Genomic DNA, 11042 nt, shown 5'->3' with positions numbered 1-11042 from the left:
GGGAGGCCTGGCGTGCTGCAATTCATGGGGTCGCAAAGAGTTGGACATGACTGAGCGACTGAACTGAACTAACCTGAAGGTTCTAGATTTCTGGTAAGGGAAGTCTGAGGAACATTCACACACACATAGACAAATCAAGTTTACCCTTGGAAATCTAGTACAGTCTCATACGAAAACCAGGTAGAAACTGACAGTGGTGGCACAGCTGCCAGGAGATGGTGGAAACACCACTGGAGGTTGTCACCATCCAGCTGTTAAGCCTTCTGCAGGTTCCCAGGAGCCCCCACGGGAGACACCGACAAGTCCACATGCTTATCCCATCCCTCCCATCTCCCTTGTTCATTCCTACTCTAGGAAAGCTGTCGTGGAGTGGCCTGGTTCCTTCCACCTGGTTCTCTGGCCCCTTAGAGCCCTGGGCTTATCATGGTTGTTAATTTTACACTCTGATGTGCAATTATTGATTGCCTGTCTATGTCTGGAGGAGGTGCTCCAGGAGGTGCGCCAGGAGGTGCCTGCTATGGGAGTACAAGGTGGAGGAGCTCGGGACCTCTCCTTAGAGCATTGCAAATAACTGCCATCCTCGTGAAACAAATTTAGTGACAAATAAACCACAAGAGAGGTGACAGAATGAGCACCACGTAGGTTCAGGGCACTAGTCAGACAAGTCCCGTTTTCCGCTGAGACTGTTTGCTCATCTACAGTAACATCAGCAGCTCCTCTATTAAATGACACTTTGTACACCAAGGGCTCATGCCTGATAAAGGCTCGGAAAGTTTCCTTAGCTTTGGTTGTCTGGTCTTTGCCAAGCAGCACCCTCTAAAAGGACAGTGGGAAGAACAAGAGCTGAGAGGTTATTCCTGATTCCAAGTCACTGACTTAGACATCTTGCAAGCTAATATTTGTGCTGTGTGATCTCCCAGCTGCCAAGGCTTGTGGAAGTGTTTGGCTGTAACACTGCACAGGAAGGGCTGGCCTACTGGGGAAGGGGGCAGCGGTAGGGGGGTGGGATGTGGAAGGTCCAAATGATATGCCTTGGCTAAATCCCCCTGAGATGGGATTCTAAATTCTTTCTCTGTGCACACATCAATTTCATCAGCAAGCATGTCTGACTCTTTCCTGCTTGCAGGCCTGTGGTGACTGGTTATCTTGCATTTCCCCTTCTGACTCTGAGCACTGGTTACCTGTTGCCCCTCCAACCCAGGTGCCTCTGGAGTCCTTCAAGGCTAAGGCCCTTTCACCCTACAGACCGGGCTCCTTCAGGAAACCCTCATTTTGTCAGTGTAACCGAGCTTTCTGCAGAGTCCGGTTTTCCCAGATTCTTTGTCGCTGCTCCTCCAACCCATGAGCCCTTGAACGCTGCTCACTGGCAAAGCGGTTCCCCCTGCGATAGAATGAGAATTTCCGAGCCCAGGAATAAATGAGCTCAGATGCGGCCTCAGCGTGACCCTCTTCTCTGAGATTGTGCTCCCTCAGCCCTGGGATTTAGGGTCTCAGGCCCAGCCTGGATCTCGAGAGCTCACCACCCCCTCACTCCCCAGAGGCAGTTCTGATCATCTTAATATATTCCCCAAGTCCCCAGGATGAGCGGACCAAGCGGGATCCTACCACTTCGGGCCTTGGGCACCCTCCAGGGCGGCAGGCATTGCCTCCTCTGACCGAGCCCCCAAGGCGCCCCAAATCCCACTCATCCTCTGCGGTGGCTCCAGGTTGTCGGCCCTGCTGTAACCCACCCGCTTCCGCTCGAGCAGCGGGGGTCCCCAGTGCACGCGGGAGGGGGGCGGCGATGACCACGGGGCTACTGTGGGGGGCGAGGAGCCCAGTGCTCCGCTCGCGCGTGCGGCGGAGCCCGGTTTCCCGGGACCACGTGGGGCCAGGACCACCAGCCATGCAGGTCACCGCGTACTTCGCGTGCGCCAAGTTGGGGCGTCCGGTTTTTCTCAACGGCTGCGGGGACCACACCCCCGGGGCGAGGCGCGTCAACGACGGCCCGATGGGGCGGGGCCACCGCGGTTATAAATGGCGGAGGTTTCCTGGCTGCTGCAGCGACCGCGCTGGGAGAGCCGGTCCTCTCCGGTGGGCGGCGCGCGCCCGGTGTCCGGACTTTCCCGGCCCTGCCCGGCCCGACCCTGCGCGGCAGCATGGCGGGCTCAGGCCCCAAGCGGCGCGCGGCGGCGGCCACCCTCCCGGCGAACGAGGAGGAAGAACAGCAGGCACGGGAGCGGATGCTGGCGGCGCGGGGCGCGGACGGCGCGGGGGGCGAGGTGACCCTGCAGCGCAACATCACGCTGCTGAACGGCGTGGCCATCATCGTGGGCACCATCATCGGCTCCGGCATCTTCGTGACGCCCACCGGAGTGCTCAAAGAGGCGGGCTCGCCCGGGCTGGCGCTGGTGGTTTGGGCCGTGTGTGGCGTGTTCTCCATCGTGGGCGCGCTCTGCTACGCCGAGCTGGGGACCACCATCACCAAGTCGGGCGGCGACTACGCCTACATGCTGGAGGTGTACGGCTCGCTGCCCGCCTTCCTCAAGCTGTGGATCGAGCTGCTCATCATCCGGCCCTCCTCGCAGTACATCGTGGCGCTCGTCTTCGCCACCTACCTGCTCAAGCCGGTCTTCCCCACCTGCCCTGTCCCCGAGGAGGCTGCCAAGCTCGTGGCCTGCCTCTGCGTGCGTGAGTACTGACCGGGCCCCAGGACATCGGCGGGCGCGGGGGAGGGTTGGAGTGGGGGTGGGTGTGCCGAGCCGTGGTCGCCGCATCCTTGGCCCTCCCCGCATTCCTGGACCATCCCTACACCCCGCGCCCCCCGACCCCCGCCCCGATCCGACCCCGCAGTTCTAGACTGAGGGCAACGGCCCCAATACCCACGTGCGTTTCATTCATTCTTTTCCACATCCCCTTGAGAACTCCGCAGTGAGTCACACAGCAGGGTCCCCGCCCTGAGCCTCTGGCCAGTAGCGCCTTCCCACTCGGTCCATCCGGAGCCTTGCTTAAGCTGACCCTTACTTACCTCCTGAGAGGCACCCACGTGGAGTACCTGAGAAGCTTGTCTGTTTCTTGTGTCCTTTGACTTCCCCAAGCCTTACTGTTTGTGGAGAGAGATCGTAGTTAAAAAAAAAAAAAATCAACAAACGTCATTCAAACATGCTCAGTCAGGAAGGGCTGACTCATACAAACCCATTAATAGTAAAATTGTGCATGGGCAGTGAGTGAGTTGCTCTTTTAGACAATGGAAGGTTGCATCCTCTAGCCAGTCTTAAAAGAGGGGTGCTTAACTGCATCTTAAGTGTGTGCAGGGTGGGTGCTGGCTTTGGGATCCCAAGCTGTGCTGAAATACAGCCACTGGGCACAGCCCAGATGTTGGTGGAGGAGGTCCCAGGATGTTGGTGGAGCAGGTCCTGGTATGTTGGTGGGCTGTTTTCTGGTGGTATTTCAGGAAAAAAAATTTTGTACTGAAAGCCACACGATTATCGTATCTTTGTCTGTGGCTGCAAACATCTCGGGAGACATGCAGGGTGGAAGTGTCCGGCCGCCTGATTTGAGGCACTGCCTAAACCTTGAGGTGCACAGAGGTGTGGGGCCAGCAGGGCTGGTTTCTATCCAAGCCCCGAGACTCAGGGAGCCGTGCCATCGCTTGGAGCGGCTTTTGACCAGCAGTACACGCTGGCGCTGTTGGAATTCTGGAGCCTGGGCACCAGCTCACTGTGTGTGTTGGGTGGGGGGCTTTCAGAGGCATACTCTGGGAAGTGGTGTCCCTGGGAGACCTGAGACCGCAGAGCGGCCGTGCCGGGGGAGGAGGACGTCTTGCCTTTGAGGGGAATTTCAGCAATGAACATCTCAGCTTATAAAAACCTTTGGCCCAAATCTCGGAACAGTCACAGAGATAGTTGATCTGCCTGAGGGCGGGGGAACCTGTGGCTTCCAGTGGGCTTCTCAGACGATATTTTGCGCCGAGTGAGGAAAATCCACTCTTTGTTGACTTTCTGTCAGTAGAATTTTCATTGTGCGATTTTCATCGTTGCTAGGTCTTGTTTGATGTTTGGGCCCAGGATGTGATGATATAACACTGCCTTCAAGGGCCTCTCTGTGATCTTGGAAAGTGGATCCCTCACTTTCTCAACCTTTTGGGTTTAAGCAGATGAAGCTGCGGGATGGATTCTGGAGCAGCTGTGGCGGGTACGCCCTCACCAGGACTCCCGTGGGCGCCAAGGAGGGTCACATAAGTTCCACTCCTTCTGCAAGCGTGTCCATCTCTGCTCTTTTCCTCTGAACCACCCTTGCTAGTGTGTTGTGTGTGTGTTGTATTTTCTGGTGAAAAGGAGATTTTCAGTAACACAGGGATATGCTGTCTGAAAGAGGGAGTGCTAGTCTAGAGCCTGCCACATCTAGAGGGGGATGAGGGCTTGTCCGAGGCTGGCAGGAAGGTTACAACCACCCAAGAAAGGGTCTGCTCTTGGGCACATCTGAGATGGCAGTGAAAAGCCACAGTTTCTAATTGTTGTTTGATTATTGCACACAGGCCAGGTTCTAGAACTTCTCCTCGAGAGGAGAAAGGGCCCTCCACCACGCACTCCCTGAGCGCTCCCCTTGTGGCAGCAAGCCCATGCGCCCCAGCCCAGCAGCCCAAGGCCTGAGCCGATACCTGGTGAACGGCCCAGGGGCCCACCCTTTGAACAGCATGTTGTGGACCCGCAGTTTTGCCGGTTGTCTTTGCTGCCCCAGGCATGCCCCAGGACAGCTGGCCTCTATGCATGGTGGCTTGCACTGGCTCTGGTCCTTAGAATGATCCTGCGGACAAGATAAATGGGGGAAGGTCCCTTTTCTTGTAGGTCTCACGTGGAAATGACAGCCCTTTCATGGTGCGACCTTGGGTTTTCCGTCTTTCTAATGAGTCGTGAAGGTGAATAGCCTGGGAGTCCGCTGTGTTTGCAGGGGTCGTCCAGCGCTTACTGATGGCACCTGAGATTCAGGTGACCCTGGGTTTTATCAGGGCGGCAGAGGTCACTCAGGTGAGTGACAGGATCTCTCCGGGCCAGACTCAGAAGCTGTCTGAGTTGTGGACACAGAAGGTGACCTCAAGTCGCCCAACCTCCCCCTCGCCCTCTCCCACAACCCCCTAGTTATCACCCATCTGGTGGAACCTGGCAGGTCTGCTGGTGGCCGAGAGCGGGACTCTACGTCCGCTTCCAGCTTGGTGGCCCTTAGTGGGCCTGGAGAGCACAGCTTCCCTCCTTCTCCCAGGGGTCGGGTGGGGTGCCAAGGCTCCCCTAGGGTGAGGTGGCCCCTCCACATCACCCTCCCTGGGCAGCCCGCGTGGAGTGGGAGTGGGGTCCTCAGCTGTTGGCCTCTGGGACCCATGACCTGGGGTATTTTATACTCGTATCAGGTGAAGAGCCTGCATTCTACATATGGACAGACTTGGGTTCTGTTTGAGAGAAACTCACGAAACCTCCCAGCCTGTTTCTGCATCTGTGACTCTGGTTCCTGGTGTTTGTGGGAACTCTGCCATGACGGGTCTAATGCACGTGGCACCCCACACAAAGGGTCACACCATGGCCGTGATTGTTCTCGCCCTCCATGTCGAGCTAGAAGCCATTCCCTGCACCCCCTTTTAGCGTGGGGGGTGGCAGCGTTTCAGCCCACCCCACCGGCGGCCCCTCCCAGCACTGGGGCAGCCGTTGCTAGCTGGCTCCAGGGCAGGATGGTCAGTTGAGGTCCCCTCTTCCTGGCAGTGAGAGACCCCTCCTGGTGTGTCCACGACTGTGTCCCTGGGCCTCAAACCAGGCCTGTCCCAGCAAGGCCAGCACACCATCCGCGGCCACTGCAAGCTGTCTGGATGTCTGCCAGCTGCCCAGCCTAAGCCCCTCGCCTCGCAAAGCAGAGGCTTCTGGGTGTTTCCAAGGAGCTGGCAACCCTGGGATTGCAGGCTGTGAGCTGAGTGCAGACGACAGCCGGGTAATTAGCCCTGAAATCCGACTTTGCCAGACAGACATGAAAGCGCTCCGGCCCAGTCACGGGGCACAGCGGGTACTCAACAGAGCGCGTGACCCGAGGGAGGCAGGAGACGGCATTTCTGACCCCTTTCCCCTGGGCCACGGGCCCCTTGATGATCCCTCAGTATGCAGACCCTGCCCAGAGATGTCCACCCTAAACCTTCAATCTCAGGTTCCCAGACCCCCGGAACCGCTACCCCTATCTTGACAGAAACGCCCAGCATTGAGATCTGCCATCCCCCCACTTTACAGCCAGGGAGACAGGGTGTCCTCGTCCCGAGCTGCCTCTGTCACCCGGCGTGGGGACGCAGCCGTGTCTGTGGTGAGGGTGGAGGGTGCCGGGGTCTGGGACAGTGGCCGTCACCATGCCTGGTCATCGGGGGCAAACACTAGTGGATCTGAGGTTTGTGTCCTGGACTCCCTGGGAAGCACTCCCCCCATATCCACCCCTCACGCCGTACCTTCCCCCACTGTGGGGAGTCAGACCCCTTACAGGGAGCTGTCTAGGAAAACACCGTATTCCTCTCATGACCTTCCCTTTGCAAATGACCTTCCAGAGCAGGTGGCCAACAGCTGCCCCATGGGCTCCAGCTGCCCCGTGCCACGGTCCCTGTCCTGTGCCCACGCTGGCCTCCAGTACCTGTCCTCTCCTTCCGTGAGAGGTGCCAGGGACCAGGCATGCATGATTCCACCCCCAGTTGGTGTGACCTTGCTGGGTCTGGATCATTGACCAGGGGAGCTCCCAGAGCACATCTGACCCCCCACCCTCCAGTTTTGCCCCTTCCCTTCCCCACAGTGGGACCACTGCTCCATCCAGCAGTGGTTCTTGGCTTGTGGTTGGGGTCCTGTCTGCATCCTGGTGGCAAGCCCCCACCCAACTCTTTCCTTAGTCCTGGAGGAGTCCTGAATTCTTGCTTGGGAGGGTGGGCTGGTGGGTGGCCTTGACACCCTCCTATGCCAGAGGGAGGGGTGTCCTACCCCCACCCCGGTCCATCCAGACCAGCCTCCAGGCAGGGGCAGTTTGCTGGGCCCCATCCACCCCACCCCTGGGGGATTTGCCTGTTCAGAAGCCTCCAGCATGCTGTAGGCAACCCAATCTGCCCTCTGAGTCACCCTGACCTTGGCTGCTGGCTGACAACCCAGAGGAGAGTCACCCCAAGTGTAGCCAGTACAGACCGAGGCCTCTGCCCAAGGCCGGTACGGGATTCAGCCCTCAGCAGGGACACAGGCTACAGGGCTGGGTCTTCTTCAGCTGGTCCTCGTCAAGGACATCCTGTCAGCCGAAAGGCTCCTGAGGGCCCTGGCTGTGTGACCCAGGGCTGGGTGCTGGGCCTCTCTGGTCCTGGGTTTCAGAACCTGGAGCAGAGCAGTGCAGGTAGGTTGTACATGTGGAGGATGTGTGAGTTCTGACCCATCACAGCAGGGGTCCAGTTTTGGAAGGACTGGCCAGGCAGGAAATGACAGAGCCGGTGTGCCTGGCAAGGGGACCAGGAGCTCCGGCCCCACTGGGCACAGGGAGGGGCTGTCTGCTCAGGGGGTCTGGTCAGGGAGAGAAGCTCACCAGAGTCTTGACAATCATGCATTCATTCCCTGGGTTGTGGGCATGAGTCGGGGGGTCCCTTGAGGGTTGGTGGCTGGCCCATCATGGGGGACCAGGGGAGTGTCCTCGGGTCGTGTGGGCAAGGGGCCGTCTGCCTGCACTTTGGTGCAGGGTCCTCGGGCCCTGAAGTCAGCCCTGTTTGGTCCATGTGAGGACTCGTGCTGGGTGTCGAGGCTGAGGCAGGGGAACAGGTTGGGGACGGGGGCGGCCTTGCTGGGTGGCAGACGCGCATGAACGGGGGTGTTCACAGTGGAGGGCAGGCTACTTCATCGTGCTTCCCCACATCCTGCTCAGGATCCCTGCCCCAGGGCCCCCACCAATGTGACAGCCTGCTTCAGAGTCAGGTCAGAACCAGCTTGGGCTGGTCCCCTCCCCTCCAGGGATGTCGGCAGTGTGTGTGTGGTGGGGCCCTAAGGACTTGGCCCAGCTGATGGGTCCCCACCCGGACTGCACGTGGGACCACCTGGTTGGGAGGTGTGATGCCCAGGCCGCCCAGGCTGACCAGGTCTGCAGTAGCACAGTGTGGGAGCCTGTCACAGGCACCGGTGCTGAAGACCCTAGGCAAGGGGCCGCCGCACAGGAGTGGGGCTCGGGAGGCCTGGATGTCCTCACCCCCCTCCCCTAACTAGCAAACTAGGTTTCGGAGTGGGGGCCGTGGGGTCCCATCCCCCTCAGGTGCAGCGGGTTTGCAGTGAGGTGGGGCTTTCCAGACCATAGAGGTGCGAGCCGGGGATGGATACTAACTGGAGACACCCGCACACACAGCCTCGGCTCCTTAGCACATCTTCACTTGGCCGTGACCGCTCAGTTTAGTAACTTGCAGGCTCGATAGTCAGGGCCTGCAGCAGTATTCCCAGTTAGCTGATGAGGAAATACAGAGGCTCAGACCCACTAAGTCACCAGCCCAAGATCACACAGCATGTGAGAAATCAGGACCAACTTAGAAGGGCTCCTTCCTGTGGCTCCTGGGTGTTCTTGGGGTTGTGGGAGAGGCTTTGGGAACCTCTGTTTACTCTGCAGGGCTCTGCTTTGGAAGAACCCAATAAAATGAGATGTGGCTATATGTGGAGTTTCCTGCTAACTTCAGAGCTTGCGTGTCAGCAGATCTCAGACTGGACTGAACCTGCCTCTTTCTGGTGTGTTTGAAATGAAGCGTCAGTCCCGGTTTCAGAGGCTGGCTGAGACTTCTGCCTCTGAGCAAGGGTGGGGGAGCTCTGGCCAGGTGTCACCCAGCCCAAGTTAAAAATGGAAAACACGAAACACATGTTCCAGGGCTGGTCGCATTTGAAAATGTGACTCGGCCTATTAGTAACTGTTTTCATAAGAAATCAGTGATCGACAAGGGCTGTGTCCCAACTGGACTGCGGTTTTGTGTTTGCCTGCTCCTGCGTCCACGGCCTGTCTCTGCAGAGATTGGACATGGGAACTAGATGGAATCCTGGGTCCCATCCGAGCAGCCCCTGCCCCTGGAATTCCCTCATTTTCATTCAGTGCTCCAGACTCTGGAAGCTCCGATTTGAGTGGCCAGTGCCGGGGTCATTGGTGGTCCTGGAGCCGAGCTGTCGCCCTGCGCAGAGTCTGCACTCAGTGCCTCTGGAGGTGAGGCTGGCCTCCTCAGATGTTTGGGGTATGGGTGGGTCCTGGGCATTCACTCTCTTGGAGCCAGTAAAGGGGAATTACACGTCGTGAAGTCAGCTGCTGGTTCTCCATGTGGGTCCTCTGGACAGCACCAGAAATGGTGGGTTCTTGGGCCTGCCCAGTCAGATGCTCTGGGAGGTGGTACACTCAATGGGAGACCAGTCTGTTATTGGGTGGGGGGGAGTTAGGGCAGGAAGGGAAGAAATGCGGGGTGCAGGGCGCAGGCCACCATGGAGGCTGGGCCTGGGGGTGAGGGGGCTTGCCCCAAGCCCAGAGGACGTTAGGGAGTCCAGGACCAGAGCGGAGGGGCTGGTTCACCGAGTACCCTCTGAGCCCTGGGTCCCTGCATGCCGAGTGGATTTGGACAATAGGGTCAAGGCAGGACACACACCCCAGAGCGACTTGCTGCTTTTCCAGCAGTCAGCCCCACTGCCAGCCACTCTCCCAGCCGCCTTGGCCCACCTGCAGCCAGGGCTCTGGGTCCAGATGCCCAGTGAGTGAGCCTGTTTGACGGGTAGAGGCTCCGACGATGGGCAGGCTGGCTGCCTGGGCCTGGGGCTCGTCCGGCCGCGGTCATAGTGGTCAGCACCTGCTGCTCTCTGGCCCGGTACCAGTTGCTGCCCCAGGAGACCAGCTGGCCTGGCTTCCTGCAACCCGTGTGGCTTGCCAGCCACTTCCTCTCCCATCTCAGGGCCCACCGAGGGCTGTCTTGGGGCGCTGCTGGGGGCCTGCCAGCAAAGCTCTGATAATACGGTGCTCATCTCCCTGGCATCTCAGCCCCTCCCACCTGTGTGGGGCCTCAGACTGTCTTTTCCTCAAGTGTTGGTCCTTTTTTATCAAGGATCCAAAAAAAGGCACCTCTTTCAAAGAGACTCACTGGCAGCTTCTTGCTAGTGAGGTTCCAGGCTCTGGTCCATGGGCCCTTCATCCTTTCATTCTGGGGGTTGGGGGTGGATGGTCCCTGCAGACCTGGGGACAAGGGAGGGTCCATGGCTGCAGCCCCCTTACAGACATGGGGACGGTGGCTGAATTTTCTGATGAGTGGGGGCAGCCAGTCCCCAGATGCTATGGTTCTGGATGGTTCTGTTGCCTGCCCACGACCTTGCTCTGGTGTGTTTGAACTCTGGCAGAGGCGGTTAGGGTGAGGGACCCTGAGGGCACTGAGTGCGGTGTAGACAGTGGATGCTCATACTTCGCCCCAGCTGATAAGGTTGTTATTTTGTTATTGGCATGCACAGAATCCAAGGGCAGCCCTGATAAGGCTCATGAGAGTTTTACCCTCAGTCAGAGAGGGAAATGGGTTTTGGTGTGTTTTGTTTTGGTGTTTTTAAGTGAAACACTGTGTTTCAAGTCCAGCATATACTGGGAGGCTTGCCCCCAGTGGCTGACAGCAGACAGCCTGTGTGTGAAGAGTTATCGGAGGTGGACCCTAGGCCTGGAAAGTGAGATAACCGGTCAGGCCGGGGTGAGAGGTCAGGCTGAGCAAGGCTGGGCAGAGCCTTTAGGTGCTGCTCAGATAGATAAGTTCCCTGGTGCACGCCTCCCGTTTGTATGCTCACCCTGCTCAGAGTGCCTTCTACCTGCAAGTCGGCATCGCGGGTGGGGGTGGCTGGCAGTCTGCGGACAGGACTCTGAACTCAAGCCACCTGGTCGGCCAGGTTGCAGCTGGAGTTGACGCTCCTGGTCAGGCTGTAAGCGTGACCAGTGGTCCAGGCGGCCATGGGTTGCGAGCAGCCCCCAGGCCGGCCGGGGGTGTCCCTCCCTCACTGGGCAGCATGTCCTGCCCTCCCAGACATGAGGATGGGTGCAAGTGC

At 58.7% G+C, this 11042-nt stretch overlaps 1 protein-coding gene across 1 annotated transcript in view; it reads left to right on the top strand.

The window, feature by feature from the left end:
- The first annotated feature begins 2041 nt into the window (after positions 1-2041).
- SLC7A5 (solute carrier family 7 member 5) overlaps positions 2042-11042 on the top strand; it is a 28976-nt gene continuing 19975 nt past the window's right edge. The window contains exon 1 of the mRNA XM_027977720.2: positions 2042-2670. Coding sequence (XP_027833521.2) covers positions 2139-2670 — 532 coding nt within the window. The 5' untranslated portion in view covers positions 2042-2138. The remainder of the gene's footprint in view (positions 2671-11042) is intronic.

This window comes from Ovis aries, chromosome 14, assembly GCF_016772045.2.
Source record: "Ovis aries strain OAR_USU_Benz2616 breed Rambouillet chromosome 14, ARS-UI_Ramb_v3.0, whole genome shotgun sequence".
In the NCBI taxonomy this organism is placed as follows: Eukaryota; Metazoa; Chordata; class Mammalia; order Artiodactyla; family Bovidae; genus Ovis; species Ovis aries.
The sequence above is the reverse complement of the archived record's forward strand: the minus strand, read 5'-3'. Positions and strand labels throughout refer to the sequence as shown.